Source organism: Camarhynchus parvulus, chromosome 3, assembly GCF_901933205.1.
Source record: "Camarhynchus parvulus chromosome 3, STF_HiC, whole genome shotgun sequence".
NCBI lineage: Eukaryota > Metazoa > Chordata > Aves > Passeriformes > Thraupidae > Camarhynchus > Camarhynchus parvulus.
This window is the reverse complement of record NC_044573.1, coordinates 22092566-22117540: the sequence shown is the minus strand read 5'-3', so window position 1 is coordinate 22117540 and position 24975 is coordinate 22092566. Positions and strand designations below refer to the sequence as shown.

The window sequence follows — 24975 nt, the reverse complement described above, 5'->3', positions numbered from 1 at the left end:
GACAGAAGTGAAAGCTCCCTCAGCCCCTACCTACACCGGCCAGGCATCAGCGTAAGCAGGAAATTGATTCAGATAACCCTGGGCTGCTCTCACTGTCACCTACAGCACTTTTTCCCCTGACGGTTTCCCTTTGGTTTCAGTTCCGAGAGCCCTGCGCTGGGAGCCAGGAGCGGGAGCAGAGCTGCTGCAAGTGCCCTGAGTCACTGGTAAGTGCTGCCATGGGAATTACACTGCCTGAGCTCCTCTGGATCACATCCCACCGAGTGCTGGCTGGCAGGGGCTGCTGCTTCTCAGCTCCTCGGAGCCTCCCCAGCTGATTCACACGGGCACCTCTCCAGCTTGGGCAAAGCGCTGCCATCCACAGGCCCCTCCTGGGGTAGCCCATTTCTTCCAGCAGAACAGCTGCAAGCCCCGCAGCAAAGCTCCTGCAAGGCTGGCAGCACACAGTGAACTCCCTCATCTGAGGTTTCCGCTCTGCCCTCTGAGCAGGCAGCCTCCCCTTTCACCTGGGGTGCTCTTTCCTGTGTCCTGAGGTGCCCTCAGCTGTGCAGTGCTCTCCTGGGCCAGGCTGAGGTGGAGGAGGTGCTTCCATGGAGATGCCAAGAGTATCCATTTTTAGGAGTGGGATCTGGGTTGGGTGCATTATGAAGGTGTTTAAAGAGATAGAGGCTCTCATTTCAGCAGGAGAGTTGGAAGGTGGTGTACCACAGCTCCTTGCAGAAAGAAATGGGAGTGATTTTGGTTGATGTAATGAGCAGTGAGAGCTCTGGAGGAGTTTCTTGATGGAATTTTGGGCTGCTGTTTCTTTTTAATGTGTCCCATAACGTTTTTACCTAAAATACGTCACCCCAGCTGGAGTTTGTGGAGTTAAGGAAGATCCCTAAAGGCAGAATGGGTAAAACATAGAATTGTTGTTGTTGTTGTTGTTGCTGCTTTTATTTTAGTGTGTTTTTACACAGTGATGCATTAGCTTGCTAAACCATACCATCAGATGAGGTGAGTGCTGGAGCATGACAGGACTGAGGCAATTGTATGCCAAGTAAACGGGAGAGAGAGCAGCAATGAGAGAGAGGAAGGAAACTTGTTCAGGGTTGTCACCGACCCGGGGCAGAGGGAGTTCTTAGGCAGCTCATCCTGTGGGTGGTCCATGCTCTGGAAGTTAATGGTGACAGCTCTCCATCTGCCTTAGAAGCAGCAGGAACACTGCTGCTGGCATCTGCTCCCGAGGCAGCCCAGACAGGAGACTGGTAATCCCTCAGGCTGCATTTTGTCATCTCTGGCTGACGTGAGGAAAAGAGAATTGCTCCTTATTAGGTGTCAGGGAACCGGGAGCTGCATTTTCAGAGGAGGAAAGATCAACTGTTTCAAAGTGAAAGAAGCAAATGGACAGCCCTGTAGGAGGCTGTTCATTTGGAGGAACCAAACAGGGTAATTTGCAAACTCCTGTTGGAGTCATAAGGCTTTAATGGCTGGAATATGATTATGGTTCATATTCCTGAGGGCTACCAGTGTTAGATGCTCCTCTGTGCTGGAGTATGTCAAACATTCAGCCTGGTGAAAGGCAGGGAGACTCTCACAAGCTGGGGAGGTGATACTGTGTGCAGCCCCTAACGAGGGCGCTGAGTTACAGGAGCACTTAAATGTTGGCTGTGGAATACATTTTAATTGGTTAAGTGCTTTGGTGTGTTTTTGAATCAGGCACATCTGCAGGATTTCCTCGCATGGTATGGACTGTAAAGTGGAAAGGAAAATGGATGTTGCTCTCTGAAGCCCAAGGTGCTCTGTGGCAGCTCACTAATTGCTGCTTTTGTGGGCCAGGAGGCCACTGCAGCAGGGAGGGAGGGCAGTGTCAGCACTGGGTGCACTGTTTCATGCCAGACACAAGGTTGTTAACGGTGATGTGCTGGCCCTGCTTCCTTCCAAAGGCAGCAAATGCCCTGGGTGACCTTACAGGAGATGAGTGAGAGCTCTCAGACAGGTGCTGATGCCAGTAAGTGACTCCAGTGACTGACAGGGTGGGTGGTGCACGCAGAGAAAAGACAGCATCCTTTACAGCACAGCTGTAAAACTGAGCACTTCCCTCATGAAATCAGGATCTGGCAGCTCAGGTGTGTTGTGCTTTTGTACAGTCCTGTAAGGAAAACGTCTTCTGAGTGCAAAGCTGCAAGAAATGCCAACCAGAGTGGCTCTAGGGCTTGAGCTACTTGCAAAAAAACAAAAAAAAACCTGCAAGGTTGAGGGACTGGTGGCAAATCTCAAGGTTTGGGGCTTAAGGCTTGGAACAAATGTTGATGGTTTTTCCTACTGGAAGATTAAGACTGCATTCCTGTGCTGTGTATGAGTTATGGTAGGTTGAAAGAAAAACTTACGTCACACTTCTGATTGCAACCCTGCTTTTCTTTCTTTTCCCACCACTTCTTTCAGACAGAATTAATATAGCAAAAAACCTGCACATAATTCAGTAAAATAAGAGTTTACAGCTAGAAATGAATGATCAACGGGAAAAAGAAAGATGTCAAGTTAAGAGGCTTCAACTCCTGTAGCACCTAAACTGAAGGTAAAATCTCCCTGCTGGCTTCTCTTTTGTATGCTCCTTGCTGTGAACTACAAAGCCATCTCCTGCATGAACCAGTGCAATGAACTTGTAAATTCATGTGGGTGGGCTCTAGTTTAAATGGAGACTTTCCTGGTGAGCATTAAGGCCAAGACTTGGCCTCTGCTTTCCCCAGCTATGTCTGAGACTCTTGACGTTTTTTAAGACCTAAGAACTACTGCAAGAAGACAAAAAAAAGAAATAAAAAACTAACCAAACCATAAAAATCACAATTCTGTGGAATAATTTTCAGACTGTGAAGCTCTTTTCAAAGAAGTGTGCTTTGATGCTTGCAGCGTGATCTGTGTTTTGTGGTTCTGTGAGTGTTTTATTGTTCTTCCGTAGCTGGCACCACGTTTCCCTGTGAAACCTGTGTCCCCCCTGCAGATGAGAGCCCTCCTGCCTGCAGTAGCCTGCAGCAAGCGGTAGCCGAGGCAGACTGGCTGCCAGGGAGTGTTTGAAGAGCTTCTGCCTGCGTCTGCTTTGCTTCCCAGCACAGCTCCCATGGCCTGTGAAGAACCCGCTGCTCCCTCGGGCACCTTCACGCGCCAGAACTCCTCCAGCACCGGCTCCCTGGACTTCGAGCCCGACGCCGACTACAAGTTTGTGGAGAGCCTGGAGGAGCGGTACAAGTGCGCCCACTGCCACCTGGTGCTGCACAACCCCCACCAGACGGGCTGCGGGCACCGCTTCTGCCAGCAGTGCATCCTCGCTCTGAGGTGACAGCACATTCCTCCCCTGTCCGCAGGCTCCCCTGCTCCCTTTCCTAGAAAAAGCAGCCCATGTTTCCTATAAATCAGCAGTGAGTGCCGTAGTAATATTACCCACCCAGTGAGAGGCTGAAGGAGTCAATGGCAGGGCTCTGTTGAACCCAGGGTGAAAAACGCCAATCACTTTTAAAATTAAAATTTAAAAACATTTAAAATTTAAATTTTAAAAGTTTAATAGTAATAAAATGGTTATAAAAATAATAATATTATTAGAGTAATCATAATTTTGGACAATTTGGATTAGGACAATATGAGACAACAGAAACAAAGAGTTACGGACAGTCCAGGTACCCTTTTCTGGGCAGCACAAGCCCAAAAAAGGACACCTGTTAACAGAGGATTAAGCCTTAAAAAAATTAGCCTGTTGCATCTTCATACATCTCATACATCATGCATAAATTCCATTCAAACAAAGGATTCAGTCTGGTCAGTGTCAACTTCTTCCTCTTAATCCTAAACGGTGTCTTCGTAACTGAGCGAGGCGGGAAAAGTTCATTTCTTTTGATAAGAGAGCAATAAATTCTCTTTCTCTGAAAGATTTAGGCGTCCTGTGGCTGCTATCTGGTGCGAGTACCTTATTCCTTTCTTAAAAAAATATCCCACATACATAGATCATATTTTAACTGCAAAAGTCACCTTTTAACCACAAAACTACATTTACCATATTATTAAAATGTTAATATGGCACTACTTATTAGTATAACAAAATACATATAGTAAATATCTGCATAGAGCCATATAATATGCACTTTTCACACCAGTGACTGCGTGCTCAGTGTTTTAAAGGTGTCTCTAAAGACCTTACCCAGTCTGCAGGGAAGTCAGCATAAAGAAACTATTGATGTAAGCTGATAGTGCTGTGTAAGATGCTGCTGTGGTCTGTCTGTCTGCCATGGTGCTCTTCAGAGGAATTTGCTGCATTGATGTCTCACGGTGTTGGTGCTGGTGGTTAGACTAGGCTGTGTTCATTTGCTTCTGTATAATTCCTCTGAATTCAGCAGAATTGTAAACTGATGTTAACATTACCTGATGCTGCAGTCAGATCACAAGGCTGCTGGCATGCCTCTTGCTTGGTACAAATGAGTTTACCCTCCAGACCTGTCTGGGAATACATTATGGACTCTTTGGTGTACCTGAGGGTAGGATTTCACCTGGAAAGGTTGCAGAGGACCCTCTTTATGTGGATGGATATCACTAATTACCTTTTGTGAACTTTAGATGCTTCATGTTTGCTGCTTTATCTCTGGGTAAACTCCTTTTGCACTGCCTCTCTGACTGTTTTCCTGGATTTTACATGATTCCTATGCCTTTTAAGAAAGAAGCCATTAGATCTCCTTTTAGTGGCATAGCAAGGAGGGCACCGCTTCTAGTAGACAAAGGCTGGATTTAAAGCACACAATGAGATTTTTTGAGATATGACATTTGTGATCTGCAGATGGTCAGACAGTGATGATGTTCCCTTAATTAAAAACCATCTTGTGGTTTTTATCATTGAACACTCTTAGGACAGACTCTGCTTTCTGTTATGTATTCACGGTTGCTGCCTTATGTCCTCTTTAAGCTGTGGGCAGAATTTGGCTGTGCAGTTGCCAGATGAAAGTGTTTTTAAAGGACTTTTTATTGTTGTTTTTATGCTATCTACTGCTGACTGCTGTCAGAGTCAGATTATGGCATAGCCCAATTTAATAAAATAAATTGAATTTCCTGTGGGTTAACACGACTCTTCTTTTGATCTAGAGAGTTAAATGCAGTACCCACCTGTCCTGTCGACAAAGAAACAATAAAAATGCATGAGGTAAGTGGCTATAGCTTTATTTCAGCAGTCAGCATTTACATGGGAAAGGCAAGACAGCTGAGAACAAGGTGGCTTTCAGTCCTCAGGGCAGAGCAGTTTTTTGTCTCTGAAATAATGCTTAAGGAAGCAGTCTACTCAGTGATGCTCTCCCAGAAAGGGATTATGGCTGCCTAGCTTAAGCTTCATTTTACACCTCATGTTCTAAAGTTATTTCATTTTAGTCCTCTGTATTTCCAGTAAAGTGTTGAAGAATTTCACAAAGCTTTGAATCCTCCCAAGTCACCAGATGTCTGTTTTTTTAATGGAGATTTTACTGACTTGGTTTTTAAATGCCCTATATTGCTGGGGTGTCTTGTTTATTTGATTGTCTTTGTTTTAACTTGACTATAATTTGATTTCTTGATTATCTCCATTAGATCTCATTAACCCTGAAGACCTAATTTACTTTTCAGTAACTTTTAGAGGAAAAGAGAGATAATCCTTTTTATTTTGCAAACTGTTGTTGCTTTTGGTTGTTTTGTTTTATAATGGATTAATTTGTCCTTATTTATATTCCAAAGCTTAAAAGTATACTATATACTTGTCCTGCCAGAAATTTTCCAGGGAAATAAAATGTCTCCTTCCTCTCTCTCCTAATCTTGATAGGAAATTATAATCAGACTATCCACAGGATTTTTGTTTTTCATTTTTCATCTTCTACTTCTTGCAAATTTTGATGACAACAATGCAGGAAGATCTCTAAATAAGGCTGAGAGTTTGCTCTGGAGGCTTCATTTGCTTCTGCGTACACAGCTGAGATCGGTGCTGCTTCTCAGAGGTGACAGAAAGGATATCTCAGCATCACCTCCATCCCAAAGGCACTGCTTGAACAGAGTGGAGCATGCACAGAGCTGGTTTGGCTTTGGAGCCTGTTAGCTCCAGCTGCTTTCTTCTAGATACAGGCAGGCTCTGGCAGTGCTTATACAGCTCCGGTGCTACTAGTCCTGCTGGTTGCAGGATGGATCAGCATCTCTGGAATATCTACATGGGGGGGAAAAACCCTATGCTTACTAGAAATGTCATAAATGGTTGAATTTATAGTTTCAATACAAATTTTCAATATGAATTATCAAGAGCCATACTCACAATTATGGTGTCTGTGCTTGAACACCTAGAAGATTTGTAGGGATGTTTTGTTCTTTTATATTATTTATAACATCCCATGTGACTGCATATTAAGGCTGGTTTGCTTCCTTTACAGGTATTCAAAGACAACTGCTGTAAAAGAGAAGTTCTCAACTTGCATGTGTTCTGCAAAAACTTTCCTGACTGCAATTCAAAAGTAATTCTGGGGCGATATCAGGTTGGTTTGCTTGATCAAATTTTGAAGCCTTTGATTTTCATGACAGCTCTGTGTATTTATGATCAGCTAAACTCCTGTGATTGTCTTCAGAGTTATTGTAGCAACGTGGTTCAAGTACAAAGATTATGACAGCTATACACTGTAAGTAGCATATATTACAGCTTTTAGCTTGTTCCAGCTTTGCCTTAGGGTGTTGGTTTTTAATAAGAATCATTTGCTATATGTAGCCTTTGTAAATCACAGTGTTCATTCATATTCTAAATGTTTTGGTGATTGTTGATTTGAGGAAACCACACTGGCCATTTGGCATTTACCCTGCTGCTGTGTGTTGCAGGAGCATCTGCAGCAGTGTTTGTTTGAAAGCGTGCAGTGCACTAATGATGGATGTCAGGATCGAATTCTTCGCAAAGACCTGAAGGAGCATTTGAGCCAGCACTGTAAATTCCGGGAAGAGAGGTGCCAGTACTGTAATACATATGTGGTGTTAATTAACATAAAGGTAAGATTATGAAGCATTCCTGGGAATCCATCACTTGTTTCCCCTTGATATTGCAGAGTGAAAAGTTTCCAGCATTGCAATGGCACTTACCCCCTGAAACAAAATTTGGCTGAGTAGCTGAAGGAGAAAGTATAATAAATGCACTTTAAATCATACCAATTATTGATGCTCTCTTATGAACAACAAAGTGATATGTGACTTGCATTTGTATGTTTGGGATTACTTTTTGCATAGTTTCCTCTGTATATACTACTTTACAAAAATGAAAGCCATTGCCTTGTTCTGTTTTCTTCTTCTTCAGAATCATGAGAAAAATGACTGTCCTGATTATCCTGTGCCTTGTCTCCAAAACTGTTCACAAATAATTCTGAAAAAAGAGGTACTATTATTTTTTTCTGATACTGCAATTCAGCATATCACATAAATTTAGGAAAACTGAAAGCTGCAGACCACATTGGCCCATGCCAATAAAATTTCATTGCTCTAAGAGTTTCCTTTGTTCAATCCTAAAAGGGATATGTCTCCCATCTTCTAAGTGGATTATACTGTCACTGCAAGCCATGGGTGTTTTGCAGCATGGAAAAATACCTGGCTTGCTTATTGATGCTGAATACTTGTTTTCCTGGTAAAGTGATTGGTGGTGTCATGACAATGGCCTTTATTCACCCTTTTCGCAGGCATTTAGATTTTATTAGTGCTTTGAATTACTAAGTGTTTATTTAATCACAAACTGTTTCATTAATACATGCAGATTGAAAAGCACCACGCTGTGTGTCCCGAGGCAGAAGTGGACTGTCCATACAAGCAGTACGGCTGTCATGTAAAGGTACGGTTTTACACATCTTTGTCTGTACCAGGACTGGGCTTTGTCTCCCAAACCATCAGAATAATTAAAATAACCAATTTATGTCCTTTCACAACCATTTCTGCTGGCTAAGCTGAAATACTAGAGAATCAGGACTGCCCTTCCCTTCCTTTCAAAGCATAAAGGTGACATTTTGAATGTTTGCATCAATAATTTTTTTACCAACAGCTTCAAAAATTTGCCTATCTTACTATTTTATTTTTTCACTTCCCCCCTCTGCCTCACTAAGGTTAAAAGAGGGAAACTTGCTGAACATGAAAACAGTGCCCTGAGGGAACACATGCTGCAGATTTTAGACAAGAACTCCCAGCTGGAAGAGCGGGTAAGTCATATTTAATGAGCACTCTTCAGCAGTTCTTGACTGGTTAGAGGATGATACAAGATTCTACATTTGTTGCCTGGTTTAGATCAGGTACATTTTAAAAGACTGTTTTTATGGTTTTTCACACCTCAGAAGACAGAGTAAGCTCTTCTAGTGAAGCCAGTCAATTACAGGGAAACCTCTCTGTGCTCAGACACACATATTCTCCACCAGGCACAGTGGGAGGCTCCTTGCTATTGCTCACCTCATTTGCTTTTAGTCTCTGCTTTACTCTGGATATGAGCTCTAGCGATAAAGTGTTTTAAAGTTTAATTGACTAGCCAGGTTGCTCCAAAAAGCAGCCTTTAGCTGCCCAGGTCACCTGCTCTGTGTGGAGGCAGCACAGGGGACAGCAGAGCCAGTTGCAAGCACCTCTCTGCTCAAGATCACTTCTTTGGCTCCCAGCAGGAGACGCTGGGTGTAGGTCCAGTCCTGTTAACTGAGTTGATGGGGGACTTACTCTTTGCTTGTTTATGCAAGAAATAAGAGTCCCAAACTGCTAAAACTTGGTTTTGAAGTGTGTATCTCCCACTGACTCATCTCTTCTGCTGGTTAGACCTCAGCAGAGGAAAAAGCTGCATATACATACACATGCACCTGTGCATGCAAGTATACATTATCCCACTATAGAGCTGAATGGATCGTTATGATGATCACGATGGAAATGAGAGATAGGAGCCTCTTTGCACCTGGAGCCACACAGATCTGCTCAGAAGTCTGATTACCTTATGTGCAGTTCTTGCCAGTGCTTATTCACAAATAGTGAATGAAGGAGTGCTCTATCTTGCTCACTTAGAGGATTTGCATTGTAAACTTTACTGCTGTCTCTTATATAGTCAGATACGTTATAATTTCTGCATTGTATGTTTTGGTGTTCCTTAGCATTTATACTCTGATTTTTCCATCTGTAGATATCTGACCTGTATAAGAGCCTAGAATGTAAAGAGATTAAAATCCAGCAGCTAGCAGATGCCATTAAGAAGTGTGAGAAAGAATTCAGACAGTATACACAACTGTTTGGTAACAACAGCAACTTGACGGTAAGCACTCAGGTGAGACATTGATTTTACTTTTTCTACCAATTGCTTTTTTGGATCCTGAAATACGTTTCTCCAGTAATAGTTGTTATTGATAGCACAGCAAGTAACAAATCTCCCCAAGACCGTCTCATTTTTTCCCAATATGGTATTGTCTTTTCATTTAATCGATACAGAAGTTTGGATACATGATCTGGGCAAAAAGCACAGTACAAATCCTCATGGTCAGATGCCCAGAGCAAATGTGCAGGTGTAAATTTGAATAATGAGTTGAATGAAGTGGTGCAGTGTGAATGGGTTCTGAATGAGGAATGGCTTCTCAGTCTGTTAATGTGCTGAATTAATCATGAAGGAGCACTGGGATAAGTTCCTAAGCCAGCAGAGCACTTTGAATGCATCATATTGTTGCTATGCTGACTTGCTAAAGACTTCACTATCTTAATTCAAAGCAACTATCTGGTTTTATGGATATCTCTTGTCTCTATTTCCCACCCTCTTCCAATGGCATGAACTGGGAAGGCTCTGGCCAGTCACCTGGATAAGTCTGCACGCCTGGAATCACAAGTGAAACAGCTAATACAGATGGCAAACCAGCAGCAAAGTAAATTAGACCTGCGCCCCCTGTTTGACACAATTGAAAGCGTGAAACAGAAGATTGCCCTGATGGAGATGTACGACCAGCGCTTGGGTATGTTGGCACTTCCCTGCACACGGTGGGGGTTGCTGATTTACTGCTGGCTAATTAGAGCCTCGGGTGCTACTAGAAAGGGCTTTCTTCTTGCATTCTGAGACCAAGCTGTGATGGTGTGTGCGGTGCTCTCCCGCCATTCCCTACTGCACAGTGTCTCCTGAACTCCAGTGGCAGTGCAGGGCCACAGAGCTGGCCTTGGTTTGGCTCCTGCACTGTGATGGAGGCCGTGGTGCTATTCAGCCATTCACAATTTATAGTCGACAGCTTTTCTTATTCAATTCCCAGCTGCTGCAATTACAGTTTTAAAAAGTTAACAGCTGTAGTTCATAGCCTGTACTCAGTCTTGGGTAGATCAGTTTACTAGCTTGAGCCTGGGTGCTCGTTTTATCCAGGGCTCTGATGGTTTTATTTTACCAAATGTCTCTCTTTTTCTTTCCATTTCTTTTTATTTCCCTCTTCTCTCAGTTGTTTTGGAAGATCAATCCAGCAAACATGATCGCCAGATCAATAATCACAAAGCTCAGCTCAATAAAAATGAAGAACGATTTAAGCTTTTGGAAGGCACGTGCTACAGTGGGAAATTAATCTGGAAAATCACAGACTACAAGAAGAAGAAAAGAGAGGCAGTGGAGGGCCGTGTGCTGTCCATAGCCAGCCAGCCCTTCTACACCAGCCGCTGTGGGTACAGGCTGTGTGCCAGAGCCTACCTGAACGGGGACGGCTCGGGAAAGGGAACGCACATCTCCCTCTACTTCGTGGTCATGAGGGGCGAGTTTGACTCGCTGCTGCTGTGGCCTTTCAAGCAGAAGGTTACACTTATGCTTTTGGACCAAAGTGGGAAAAAAAATCACATTGTGGAAGTCTTTAGAGCTGACCCCAACAGCAGCAGTTTCAAAAGGCCGGATGGAGAAATGAATATCGCCTCCGGCTGTCCGCGCTTCGTGCCGCACACCGTCCTGGAGAGCACAAAGAACACCTACATCAGAGATGACACTCTCTTCTTGAAAGTGGTCGTGGATCTAACTGACCTGGAGGAATTGTGAAAAGCCCGGTCAATGCGACTGCTGCTTTTGTGGTGAGCACCAGCCATGCAATAGCAAATTGCCACCAGTCAAGCTACTGAGAATGTTTCATGGCTTTGGACTACAGGACTGATAATGAATTGCCAAAGCCTCAGCCTTTCCTCTTCTACCCCTTTTTTCAAGACTGCATTTTTAAGGCAGCTAGAAGTCCAGGTTGGTGCAAACATGCATTCAATCCAGATTGGTTCAGTCCAGGCTGGGGGGAATGCTTGGCTCCCATCCCCAGACTGGCATTTGGAGATGAACTTCCTCCAGTAAATTCCCAGGAGCCCAGGCAGGCCTGTGGGCTTCTCTCCCTCACACAGAAGTGAAGCCATGCCCAAACATGCAAGTGCATTTCATCTGTCTGCAATGGAAACATTTTAACGTTAGCAAATTTGAATCAATGTGTCTTGATCCCTCCATCTCCTCGATTTTTGAAGCAGGGAGAATGGCTTCAGTTAGGCAGGGTAAACATTGGCCAAGTATCTTGCATCTTTTTTATTTGTTTTAATTGTGTTTTTCCAGAAACCCCAGAGGAAGGAGCCAATGCCTCTTACTTTTTTAGCCTGTTTTTTCAACTGTACAGAGTACCCCAGCTCACAACAACTTTCTTGTGTCCTTTCCACTCCTGCCTAGTGCCTTGGGACTGGTTTCCATTGGTGGTAAACATCCACAGTCCCCATCTGAAGCCAAAAGCTGCAGGTGCTTCTCACCTCTCAGGACATGGCCAGAGGCAGGGCACTCAGTCAGCCTGCCAGCTCCTGGCTGCACTGCTGGAGGAGGGGCAAAACTCCTGTTCTTTTCCTTCCACATCTGTGCAAAAGAGATGTTTTCTGGCCTTACCAGCTCCACAAAAGGCAGGAAGAGCTTGGGGAATAGCTCACTTATGTAATATGCACTTTTCCTCTCTCCTAGAAGTTTGGGGAAGAAAGGGGAAAATAGATTAGGGAGTGAGGTTGCTGTAAGAACCCAATTTTGACAATCAGTGCAGCTTTAGTGTTTGTTAAAGGATGACACAGCTGGTGACCATGATGTCTGAAGATCTTAATTTTTATTCCAAGTTCCTTCCATATTGCAAAGGAATGTATGCATTGTACAGGGTTTATTGGAGACACACTAAAACCACCAAGGTCAGGCACTGAGGAACAAGTGACACAGACCACACGTGCCTTTTTAAAGCCCTTCAGGTACCTGTAAGAGGGATGCAATTCTGCATGCTCAGTGATTTTTTTATTACAAGTGGCAGAACTTTGCATCTCTCATCTCTTACAGGTCAGGTAGGGAAACACCACAGCATTATCTATTGCTCCAAAGCTTATCAAGAGACAACAAGAAACTAAGCTCGTTTTGGAGTAAGAGTAAACTAGGCAAGATAAAAATCAAAACAGGGCACAGACTGAAACATATAAGATAGAAAATTTAGGAGGGCAAATGTGGTAAAATGAAAAATACCCTTCCCATGATGGGTGTTGATAATAATCTAAATAATTCAAGGATTGATACCAAGATGAAGGCATAATACTTTATTTTGTATCTGCAATCTTATTGCTAGACATTCACTTTCCCACATGGTTTTCAGGACATAATTCAGACACCTGTATTTTCTAACTCAGGGGTGGAGGGGAAGAGACCTTAGTAATCTGTACCTCATGGTGAGTTAGCACATGGGAAATCTTTGTTTTGATCTAGAAGTCCTTTTGTTTTATAATGTCAAGATGTACTGTGCCACCATAGGGGCTTTCCATGTTCCTGGGGACAGATTGTGAGGAACAAATTTATTCTTGTGTACCACCACCATTGACCTCAGGAGTCATTTCAGCTGTAAAACAGAATGAATTAGGCATAACACTTAGTTACAGAAAGAGCAGGCTTGTTTTGACGGTGGTGTGCCATTCTGTGACATCAGCTCTGAGCCTGGATTTCATGTCGCTCATTACTTTAATATTTATCATGTAACCTTCAAAGTGACACAACTTCCATAATAACCACTAACAACTGATGAGGATGTACCATCCCTGTGTCCTGGGGCTCTCCAGGACACTGAGTGTTAAATACAGGAAGTGATAAAGGACTAGCAAGGGAGGCAAGATGGAAAGGACGTGTGTGGTCTGTATCCTGGCAAATTCCCAGCCCTCTCTGCCTCCACCACCCCAAATGTAAAATGGGGATAATAATACTTGCAGAAGAGCTAGGGCTATTTAAATGTTTGTGAAGAAGTTTGAGCATGAAAAGAGCTAAGTATTATTAAAACTCCATTTCTAATTGTTAGAATAGGTGATGTGGGTAAGTGTTTAGTGTTTTCCTAGACAGATTTTGGAAGCATGTTTGGTTTTATGCAGTTCCTACTGCAGTCTCTCCTCTACCTACTGGTTGGGTTTAGGTTTTTGCCATGAATATTCCTTTTAAAATTCTGAAGCACAAATTCATCCTGGGTGATGGAAACATCCCTTTTGAAATACTGCCTGTTTTATAAAGAATTAGTTGAGAAGATTAATTTTTTTAAAGACAACCTTCTTTAAATTTGTTCTTTCTAGTACAGAAATTAAGGGATTTATGTTAAAATTTTCAGTGATTTTTTTACTGCTTGTAAACAGGGTTTTAAATTTCATCCCATTCCTAATAAAGAAAAAATGTTGTATAGCATGAACTGTCAGGAAGAATTTTGATGTTGCATGAAGAATACCAAAAAACTTTTCAATAATGTTGTACTGGGTAAGTAACCAAAAGAGGATAGGGTATTTCTACATCAGCATACCATATGTTTCTAATGTATTTATTGATAGTTTGTAGTTGTTTGAATATCTCTTACTACAATAGAGGCATTTTTTTAGCCAAATGTCTCTACTGTGTACATAAAGTAATGTGAGAATAAATAATTTTATCATCCTTCTGGAGGGACTGTGGCCTATATTCCTTTTGGCTGGACTGTAGCAGACTTTAAAGGATGTGGAGTACTGGGCATTTGTTTACACTAATTAAAAAACAACAAAAACAAACCAACACTGCTTAAGATTAGGAATCAATGTGCTTCATGGGTATTTTGGTTTGCACTTGGATACCACAGAGTAAGTTCACTAAATCCTAAGCTAGATCAGATGAATATGCTCGAGGTCTGAGGCTGCACTGCGATGACCATTTGTGGTTGGGCCGGCTTTGGGCTCAGCAGGGGTTGGATTTGTTTCGGTTCAGAGCAGGAACAGGAACTGTTCCATAATCCCACGACTGCGGCGTGCTTGGAAACACGGTGCTGTGCAGCGGGAAGGGGACGCTGGGCAGGGCACAGCCCCGGCAGGCGGAGCGGGGGCCGCGATCCATCCCCGTGCTACTGCCGTGAGGGAGGGAGGGAGGGAGGGAGGGCAGGAAGCGGCGGCGGGCGGCCCCAGCCCTTCCGGGGCGCGGGCGGTGCGGGCCCAGGGGCGGCGGAGCCGGGCGGCCGCGGCCGCAGCGCGGGTGGGTCGGGGCGCCGGGGCGGCCGGGGAAGGGTGGGTCGGGCCGGGCCGGGCCGGGCCGGGCCGGGTCGGGTCGGGTCGGGTCGGGGTGCGGCCGCTGAGGGCCGTGGGCGGGATCCGTGATGCAGCGACAGCCCGACATGTAGGTGTGGGTAAAACCCCCCTGGCGTCTGCGGCAGCGGCACCCGAGCCGCGTCTGGCCTCCGGTTCCTGGTGCAAGGGCATGAACGCGCTTTCCTGCAGTGTGGTGCGGTGTCATGTGGTCCTGTGCCGTGTGCTTGGGATGACCCTGCTGGAGCGGGGAGGTTGAACCAGGGACCCTCCGTGGTCCCTTCCAGCCTGTCCCACCCTGCGCTTCCATGGCGCTGCCCTCAGGCGTGCTGGGTCGATTCCTCTCTTTCTGAATTTACCCCCCACCGCCAAAGTCTTTTGGAAATGATGTTATTGAATGTCCTCTTGCTTCTGACTAGGTATGGATAACAGGAAGGATGAGAAAAGCAGGACGCTGTGTGCAACCTCAGAAGAAGGGCTGAAGGCCCGAGGTAGGTGCTGTGATCTGTTGCTGTTCTCTGGTGTTGGTTTGTGTGTCACCCTCTGTGTCACTTACTGGGTTTGCTGGCTTGCTGATGCCAGTAGACCATGGAACACTGGAAGAGCGGGGAAAAACACAACCAACCCCTCAAAACAGGGGTTTGTTGTGTTTAAATTCTACTGAGAGTCATTTTGGTAGGCCACAGTCATTAGCAGGCTTGTCACTGTTGCCTTGTGTTACCCTAAGGAAAAGAAAAAAGGAAACGAAAGCGCAGCAGAAGCAGATCCTCATCTGTTTCATCCACATCGTCTTCTAGCAGTACATCCACTTCTTCCTCCTCATCATGCTCATCCTCAAGGTCATCTTCTTCCAGTAGTAGTAGAGGTAAGCTACCTCCACATGCACATGGTGTTTTCCAGTTTTGATAGCACTCCTGAGAGCATTTAAAGCTTGTTTTAAAAGTGGTAAAACCACCACAAAGTGACAGTGCAGAATGCCAGTGCTGCTTGTTTCTCTCATAACCCTTTCCTATTCTGTGTAAAGGTGCCCCTTCACACACAGTTTGCAATGTTCTTATGTTAATTTGAATTCCTTCTGAAGACAAACTGCCATTCAAATAAGTGTTGCTTGGTAAAAATATGCTATATATATTTAAGCCCCTCAATTTGTTACATTCTCAAAACACAGATCTTTTTTTACTTCACCAGTCTATCTAGACCAGAGTTGTGGGTTTGATTTAGTCCTCCTTTGGTCTTAACATTTCAAGCATTTAACTTTGAGGACTCGGGTGAAGATGGCACATCTGCAGAATCAGTAAATCAGGTATTTTCAGCTTCCATGTTAGTCCAGTAAGTGGCAGTAACTTAAACTTTCTCAAGGTTAGTTCAACCTGTGTTGATACATATAGCTGAACTAAAGCACTTTCTTCATATGTTTCACATTTCTCTGTCTTATCTGTAAATCAAATGCCTTTTTCAGAATGCTAAACTGAGTGTTTGATTTTGTTATTTATTTTTCCTTTAATTTTAGATTCTCCTAAGTCTAAGTCAAAGAAGAAGAAAAAAGAAAAACACAATAAAAAGGTAGAAGTTTACAAAGAGAAATAAGAAGTTAACAAACAAAACAGTTCTTTATATTTCAATAACCTTAAATGTCGTGTAAGACAAGGCTTTCATCTGTGGCTGTGTAAATCTAAATAATGCTTTTAGGGTTGTGGTAGCTGAATTGATAAATGAGCACTTGACTTCAGACAAAAAGAGAAATAATTTAAAAGTTACTATTGCCAATCATTGCTGGTCCAGCTGAAGTTTAGAGTAGTCTCTGAAAAAAAGAGAAGTGGGGAATCTTGATAACGTTATAGAATTTGCCAGAAGAAATTATTTATAGTTGGGGAGTGATAAATTCTTGCTGTTGTAATTTTTCTATTCCATTTTCAGTGATTTTATATACTGGGGTTACTTTAAAAGAGAGAGAACAGGGAATCAAACCTTTTCTGACTCTTGCTTAGAGTCCCAAGGGTTGCTAACCGTGGTCCATTACTTTCTACTGCTTGTCCAGCAGGGGTAAGGGCAAGCAGCAGTGTCTGTCTTGACTTGAGTGGCCTTGGGAGATCCTGGTGGGTTTGGGGGTTTTTGCCCTTGTTAGTCTGTAAGCATAAGAGCATGTCTTCTTCTTGTAGAAAAGGAAAAAGGAGAACAAAATGAAGAAAAAGAAAGAAAAGAAGAAAAGGAAAGAGAAAACAGGCCCTGTCCAGCTTTCCAAGGTATGCTGGTCCGAGGGTGAAGCCCTGTTTTATTTCTCACCTACATACTTAATCCATCCTGTCATAAAAATGTTTATAGGATCACCAGTTTGGTCATCAACCAGTAGAAACCTCTCTCTGTTGTTGTGGACACTAAGGAAGTATAAAAGATTATTGTCTGCAATTTTACATAAGATTTGTACAGAGCAAAGCTTATGTCTTTTTAACATGTGATCTCATTTCAGTTCTTCAAAAACAAGAAGAAGAATGAAAACTACAGCATGATAACCGGAAAGAAAATTAAGATGAAAATAAAGAAGACTAAGGAAGATATAGAGGTAAGAGTTAATTACTTTAAATGTCCCTAAGAAAAAATGCTGTATCTTTTAATATTTTTTCTAGTAGTAGTTTTTGTAGAAGAGTGGGTCTTGCAATTTAGAGTTCTAAAGTGAGGGTAGCTTTTAGTGGGGCTGTGATGCCCTCTCAGAAATTTTAATTCATTCTTTTGGCAGGTTTTATGTTATGAAGGGGCTTGGAATACTCAGTCATGGGCAGATAAACCAAAGGATGCTTGTGCAGGTTCTTAGAATTTCAGCCTCTAATCATCAGGCAATTTGTAGCTTTCTCTTACTCTGGTGCTAATTGTACTCATCTTCTTTCAGTCGCTTGTGATCAGTTGTGGTAATTGCTACTTCACTGTGTTTTTCTAACACATGCAAGACTAAGCCTTTATTTAGTGAGGAATTTTTAACATCCCAGTTATATTACTGCACATCCTCCTGCATTTTCTTAGAGCAGTCAAATGTTTTTACTGAGGTACCTAGGGAAATAAATACCATGAGTTGTGTGTTGTGTGCTATTGCTGTGGATGTGTGGACTCAGCCCTTAAATAATACCTTCACTCCTCAGCACCTCAGGGTGACCTGCAGAGGGCTCTGGTACTGGTCAGGAAGTGTTACTTCCTTGAGGTATCCAGCTTGGCAGATTCACGTTCAGCCCTAGTAGTTCATTCTACAGCTGCCAAAGCAGTCCTGAGCATTCTGAGTTAAATTTGATTGAAACACATTATCTTCTCTCTGTGACACCAAAGTGTGTGTTAAATTATGCTGAATGTTTGCTAGTTTTGTTCCAGTAGCCTACTTGTTACAATATTTGGTGTCAAATATTTGATGTTGGTCCTTTTTTTGATTGGGGCCTGTGGTCTTGCTGAATTGAACAACATCCATTCTTTACAATATTTAAAGATTCAATAATTTTTTTATAAAAATCTGTGGAATTGACCAGTTGGGCTATCTCTTTTGTGAAGAGAGAATCCAAATTCAGGGTTCTGTTATGCTGCATAAGCTGCTGTTTATGCACAGAGATAAAAAGATACTTCCCAAAGCTCAGGACTTGCTGGGAGTACAGTGAAAGTTGCCTCAGCCACCAGAGAGGAGCATCTGTTGTGCTTGTGAGTTCCCTCCTGGGCAGGCTGTGAGCTGCACCATGACAGCCCAGTGGAGCCTCCTTAGGGAGCCACTTAAGAAATGTCTCATGGAATAGGGACAGCTTGTGTCCCCAGTAGCCATTCCTGGCACTTCCCCTGGGTACCCACGCCTCACTGGTAGCTGGTTGGACCCAGCTGTGTCAATGGCACTTGCTTTGGGATGTGGAAACCCCACAGAAAACAGGGATCTGTGGCCTTGCTCCTGAGTATAGCTCTGTTCAGCCACTGCCTCTGCTTGTCTGCTCGACAGAGAGACCGGAACCGTGCCCAGCTCCTGGAATTCCTGAACTCTGCCTTGTAACAGGAGGAGTCCTCACCAAGGACTGGCAGATGTACCCAGCCAGCCATCATCCTAGCAGGACACTAAAGAGAAACTCAGGGAAAAGAACACCGAGGTGGACAAGACCAGACCCTCCTACTGAGAAGAAAATTGGGATGTCCTTTCATAATGGCAAAACACAGAGTAGCTGATAACTTGTTCCTGGAGATCCATGTCCTCCTTTTGAGATCCTAAGGTAATAGCCAGGCTGTGGTGTTTTAGAAGAGCCCAAGTGTCTGTTGTTCACAATGATAAGAAATGACACACTAAAGTCCAGCAATGTAATTTCTATCTTAACTGCATGCAGAATGCACTCTTAATTTCAAATGTCTTAGTTTTTCTAGTAGTTTAAGCAGAGTATTTGTAAATGTTTATTTGAAAGATAAGGTGATTCTTTCATGCATATTTTTTTCTGGTAGTGGTTATGCATATCATAAAGAGCAAACTGACCTTTGTAAATAGAACATCCTTTTACATAAATGATTTTTTTTTGAAAGTTCATGCACTAATATGTTATTTTCTTTCAGAATTCGAGATGTGGTGTTTCTCTGGACAGTTTATTGCTCTCTCTCATTAGAAAGTGTAACAGCAAAATATTCTAGAGTAATAATGGTAGCAAATTGTTTTTATCCTAAAATAGAAGCAGGAAAGGTCTCTGGTTTTGTTTATCTGAATCAGTTGTTCAGTTCATAATAGATAGTTTACCCCCCGCCCCCTGCATCTGGAGTTGCAGTTCCTAGGCTGAAAGCTCTGGAGTTGTGGCCTGCTGTTCTGATCCTGTGAGCCTGTATCAAATCTTTCTCTCCTTGCAGTGCAGCAAGGCACATGCCATCGACATGCCTTAGTCTGATGGAGAAAGAGCTGTGGGATGGTGTTGAGGCAGGCAGTGACAGTGACAGTGACTTCACAGGTCTGCTGGCAGTCCACTGGGAGATGAGACAGGTCTGGACAGGCAGCAGGAGCCCAGCACAGCTTGTGGGTGTGCCAGCTGTGGTAGTTTGCTCAGTGCCTGCACTCTCCCTTCCACACCTTGACTCTAGGTTACTAGCAGGCCCCTCTGTACATAACTCTGCTGTGGGAGTTCACTGGAATCACTGTGAAGCAGGTGCTCCTCAGGAGCTGTGCTTTAGGAATGCCTGAAGGAAAGACTCAAGGGGAGTTGACTTTGACAAAAACATTGAGTGTACAGCAGTCAGAGGGGGGGAGATCATTAAAGAGCAAATGGAAAACTGTGTCTGTGTCTGCTACAGTGTTTTCAAGTGAACCTGAAGATTTGTACCATTGCTCAAAGGATAGTTTTATAACTGTTTTGATGTGTGAAACCATCTGAAGATGCTAGAATCCTCTTCTTTCCCTACTTTTGTTGTGAAGCATTTTGTAGTTGTTGCAGAGATGTAACTCTTTAGAGACTAAAGCCCTGATTCAGCAGAGAAACTCCATACGTCTTTATGAACATAAAACTTGCAAAAACACAGGTAAGAAATGGAGTTTCCTTGACATTTAATCCAACTATCAAAAGGGTTTTTTTGAAAGCACTGTTCTGAAATGTCACTGAGGGGAAAAAACCAACCAAATAAGAAACCCCCTTTTATTTATCATGAGGGTTATGCTTTGATTTATGCTACTTTGGTATTTTCTAGCTAGTGATGTCAGAGCATCTTGCCCAGATAAGCAGCTTTTGTCTCTGGACTTTGCATAACAAGGTTAATCCCAAACACACTCTTAGAAGACAGCATCCTTCCCATTCCCTAGGTTATATTTTATGTAAAGATAGTGTAATTATGGAAAACTTGGTGCGGGGTAGGGAGTAGAAATTTGGAAAATGGAAAGAAAATAGCAATGGGAAACGCAGAGATCACAGTTGTAAAGAACTGCATTGGTTGGAATGTTCATACTTAGTTTAAATAATTTGCTTTTTGTTGCCTTGGTCAAGATCATAAAAACTCCTGCCCTGTTCTGCGTTAGCAGGGAAAAGGCAAAGGGCCTTTAGTAATATGATGTGGACTCTTCCTCCTTTTGGGTTTTGGTAGTTGTCTCTCATGGTACAAAAATGAGTCAAACTAATTCTTCTTACAAAACCTTTTTGTGGTGTGTGTTCGGGACAGAGAAATTTTCTGTTTATTTTTCTTGACATGCTGGGTATGCTTTGGTGATGCTTTAAAATATTTCTGTGCCAGCATTTACTTCTAAGCTATCATTTCTTCTACAAAGCCAAGCTGCTTAAACGCTGTGTCAGTGATTCTGCTTTATTTTCTCCTGCCCATTCAGTTACAAGTGCTCTCTGAAACTTCCAGCAGTTGCTGCTTTTATAAGCCTCCTTTTCTGTTCTACCCATCTCCATGTAGATTCTCGGGTTTCTAAAGAGGCTTGAGTCATGTTGCATCCTCCCCTTCTCCATCTTTCCCCACAAGCAGTGAGACCCTGTGCATCTTCTGGGACTGAGTATGTGCTGTTGGGAAGAGGCCAACAGATTCCAGTCTTCCCTAGTGAGCACAGGCCCTTACAGCCAGAATAAGTTTCCATGCCTTGCACCCTCGGGGTAAAAGTTCATTTCACTGACCCTTTCACTAGAGCTTGGTTTCTTAATACTGCTGCAATCCCTGTTGTGGCAGGTGCACCACCAGGTGAGAAGCTTACAACAGGAAGAGTGTACTGAAAATCAAGTTGAGAAATTTGCATGAGGGAAATGTGAGGCAGTTTACTGTGGGATGTTAACCTGCTAACACACATGGCTGATAGACTTGCTGCCAGGTCTACCAAGAAGTGCATGTCATGGGCAGGGATGAAGGCTGGAACAGGAGAGCAGTGGAAAAGGTGAGGCAGGGCTGGAGGGAGATGGCTGCTGTCAGAAGTTGTGGAGTGGGTAGAGGTCAGGTGATGAGGCAGGGGCTGCAGAAGCTTACTTGGCTGGGCAAGTTGAAGTTCTTCCTAAAATGGCAAATAATAGAAGTCATTTAGATTTGAAACCTGCCTTTTGTGTGAGTGTGTGTGTGTGTGTGTGTGTGGCGGTCTTCCCTATCACACTCACCTTCCGTGTTCTGCACCATTTTCCATTCTGAGGATTGTGCAGAACTCAACTGAATTTTTTTAGCAGCAGAATTTTCAGAAGCAGAAGTCACTGTCATGGGAAGGAGATGAAGGATACATTTTCTGAGCTGCTGCTGCCATGCCCATCTTCCTTGGCACTGTTTGTTCTATCCCAGCCAGTTCATGTGGACAGTGCAATCCTTTGTTACTCATTTCCTCTAGAGTTGGCTTGAACTTCACTCTTTTGCCCACACAGAAACGTAGCAGAGATGAAAAGCTGAGGCAATATTGATAAATGCTATGTTGACTTCAAAGTGCCTGGCTCCATGGAGCTAAAGTGTCTCATCCTGCAGAGCTGAGCAGGACCTGCCATTTTGGTAACAGTTCAATATTCAGTATGGTTAAACTTGGGCAGGTTGTGCTGTTTGGATGTACTTGGGGTTTCATGCTGCAGGAATTATCATTGCCAGTTATCCTCTGAAACAGGAAAAACTGAGCGAGCTCTACATGCAGGGGGAGAGCAGAGGTCACAGAGGCTGAAGTGACTTGCCCTGGCATCACCTGCTGAACCTTTCCTGGTGTGGGCAGGGGCCTTGGTGGCTGGTGGAGCTCTGATGTCCTTTCATGTGTTGAACACCCTCCTCATGGTCTTTGCTGTGTGTATTTAGAAACAACTTTCCAAAGTTCTGGTTCAACACTCAAGGCTGGGACCTCCACTGTCATTTGAGGACTCTGGAATGGCTGGATTTTATGTCATAATGGGTTTTTCTGAAGGAATGAGGTCCTGGGCATACTTGAGAATCCTCCAGTTTGCACTTGGTCATATTTCAAGCTGTAGGGTAATGAGTTTTTAAAGACCGGCTTCTTAAAATTATTGGCAAGCACCCATCTACCTAGTTTCATCTCTGGACAAAATTAATCATCAAAATTACTGTCCACTGCAGAGATTGAGATTTATTTGCCTGTTGGCAACAGGTATTTTTTCTCCCTGCCTGTTCAACTTCAGTGTTAAATTGTGCTTCAGGGGTGTGAGTGATGTAGTGTTGTCTGGGGGACGAGCAGGACACGGTGCTGAGGGGTCTGAGGAAGGCCTGAGAGCCCTTTGGGGCAGCCTGAGGAACATCATCACCCCCCAGCCCGAGAGGCACCGTGTCCATGGTGGCCGCTGGTGCCATGGCAGCCTGCTGGCCACTGCTGCCATCTTCCTCTCAGGCACTGAGCAGCAGGGCTGGCATCTCTTTTGTTCACTTTGCTCTCCACTCGTGAGCTGCTCTAGGGGTGACAGAACAGTGGTGTGGGAGTGAGGAATTTGTCCCGAACTGCCGCCTTTTCCCTGGCTGGTCGGTGCTGGAATATCTGCCGGTAGGTGGCAATGCTGGCCAGCTGGAATGTCACAGAAACCTTTTATTTTTTTTTTTTTTTTTTTACCTTTGGACATTGGCTTTGCACTTTCTTATTCTGAAATCCTATAATTAGCTCGCAAATTCCTAATTATGGTTGTTTATGGGGAACATGTGTTACTGCTGTCCTATGAATTTAATGCAGTCTTTGTTCCTTTCTTGCCCTTGGCTGTGCTGGGGACAGACAATAGTCTCTTTTGCTGGTGCCTGTGTGCCAGCAAAGGCACACAGGCACCAGCAGCAAAGGCAGAAGGAAGCCTTTAACTTCTCAGTAGCTGAATTCAACGGGAGCAGGTTGCTGAGAGCCAGCAGGGGCCTGGAAGGTGCACCGCCCTACCTGGGGCTGCTGAGTTCTCCAGAAACTGCACTCTGCTCTTCTCCATCTCCTAAATACCAGTGCCAGAATATAGAAAGAAAACTCTCCAACGTAAGAAATATTTCAGTGTCACTGTTTCATAACACATCTGGTTATTTAAATAGTCTTCAGGCCAAATTAAGTGCAATCTGTTGCTTTAAGCCACTTGACACTGGAAAGAATTAGTTGGAAAAGTACTGCAGATGGACTGTGACCTGATAGAGGCCTCTGAGGATACAGCATTGGGAACTCTTACCAAATGTAATAGTAATTACATTCTGAGAGCAGATACTCTGATGTCAAAAACACAGAAGCTCTTTTCCTCACTTTGGTGTCTCTGCTCCTGGGTTACATTACATTTATTTGGTAAAGGCAACGTGTCTGTGGCTAAAATATAGAGGTAAAATGCTATAATCTGTGGGATAATCCTAGCCAGGAGCCTAACAATTTATAATATTATTAAGTGTCCAGTGACTGTATACAGTGTGTCCTTGCAGGCCTCTTTCTCACCTTTCTGTTGTGTTTTCTTAAGATCTCATCTGTAAGGATTCTCCCTTTGTCTGAGAATATCTTTGTGCAGGAAATGCACAGAAAATACCTGGTAGTCATTGGGAGACCTGGGCCCAAGACTCAGGGCCAGCAGAGCATCTTTCTGATGTAAGCCAGCTTGAGACATGGCTTGTCTGACCATGCAAAGGGAACAAGAGGGCCCTTGTGCCAGCAGCCCTCACACAGACAGCAGTGCCAGGGAAAGGCAGGCACTGAAATTGTGATGTCTCTGCCCGGCACAGGTGGGTGGAACTGAGGGAGGCCTGATAGCCCTTCCTCTATTGCAGGGCACACCAGGAAGGCTTGTAAGAATGCTTTTTGGGCAAAACTGCAGTGCCATATCCTTTAGCAGGGAGGTGCAGCAGGACACAGAAATATCAGAGTCAAATATCAGAGTCAAATGGCTCAATATCAGAGCCATTCAGTCAAACTGTAGTTTTCCTTCTGGGAGAGGCCTGTAGCAGTGTCTGGGGGAAGTGGTGTAAGCAACAACACAGATTTGCTTGTCCACAGCTTCTGGCAAGGAGTAACTGTGCCCTAGGCTGTGTCTAGAGCACTGTAGTTTACTAACCCCCTGTACTCACACAGTCCCCTTTTGGAACCACTCATCTGACTGATGTGCAGAATGTGCTAAGCAATGCAATTCATGCTTCAGTAATACCTCATGTGGGGAAAAAATGGTTCCCTTTTGTTAAAAACACATGCATGCTTTGTATATACCTTGCTTAGCACAGGGAGCTCTGAGCCATCTGGGGCCATCTGCTGATATTGAAGTGTTCCAGTACACAGGATCAGGTATGGAATCAACAGAATGAGTCAAAAATATCTGGAGACAAAACACCCACTTTGTCTCTCCTGTCATCTCCTTTTGTGGTGTTACTGGTTCATGTAAGACATGCTCAGAAGCACGTTCATGCTGATGAAGACTTCTATTCAAGGTTGTACCTGCAGACCATGTAATACCATGTTTGCATTGAGAACTTCAGACCTTTGCAATTGCTTAATCCTGGTTATTTATCACCTTATATCTTGAGATCTGATTGCAGAGATAGCAAGATAGAAGGTGGGCAGTTGCATGTGTACCTGTAGAGAGAGGATGA

At 43.7% G+C, this 24975-nt stretch overlaps 2 protein-coding genes across 4 annotated transcripts; both read left to right on the top strand.

Annotated features, from left to right (window-relative positions):
- Positions 1-139: 139 nt before the first annotated feature.
- TRAF5 (TNF receptor associated factor 5) lies at positions 140-13911 on the top strand. Of its 3 annotated transcripts, none has more exons than XM_030945292.1 (12): positions 140-206; positions 2425-2557; positions 2981-3312; positions 5101-5158; positions 6399-6500; positions 6835-6999; positions 7301-7378; positions 7751-7825; positions 8094-8186; positions 9137-9277; positions 9782-9950; positions 10419-13911. In XM_030945292.1, the coding sequence occupies exons 3-12, from the start codon at positions 3098-3100 to the stop codon at positions 10994-10996; spliced, it is 1674 nt and encodes a 557-aa protein (XP_030801152.1). In that variant the 5' UTR covers positions 140-206; positions 2425-2557; positions 2981-3097; the 3' UTR covers positions 10997-13911. The 3 variants fall into 3 exon arrangements, with proteins under 3 accessions (XP_030801152.1, XP_030801153.1, XP_030801151.1); XM_030945293.1 differs by having other exon boundaries at positions 2939-3312; positions 9137-9265; XM_030945291.1 differs by having other exon boundaries at positions 2939-3312.
- A 510-nt stretch (positions 13912-14421) lies between these two features.
- Positions 14422-19773, top strand: LOC115902764 (pre-mRNA-splicing factor CWC22 homolog). Its single transcript, XM_030946531.1, has 7 exons — positions 14422-14467; positions 14937-15008; positions 15245-15382; positions 16028-16080; positions 16677-16760; positions 16985-17077; positions 18476-19773. Exons 2-7 carry the CDS (start codon positions 14939-14941, stop codon positions 18524-18526), a joined length of 489 nt encoding a protein of 162 aa, XP_030802391.1. The 5' UTR covers positions 14422-14467; positions 14937-14938; the 3' UTR covers positions 18527-19773.
- The last annotated feature ends 5202 nt before the right edge of the window (positions 19774-24975 follow it).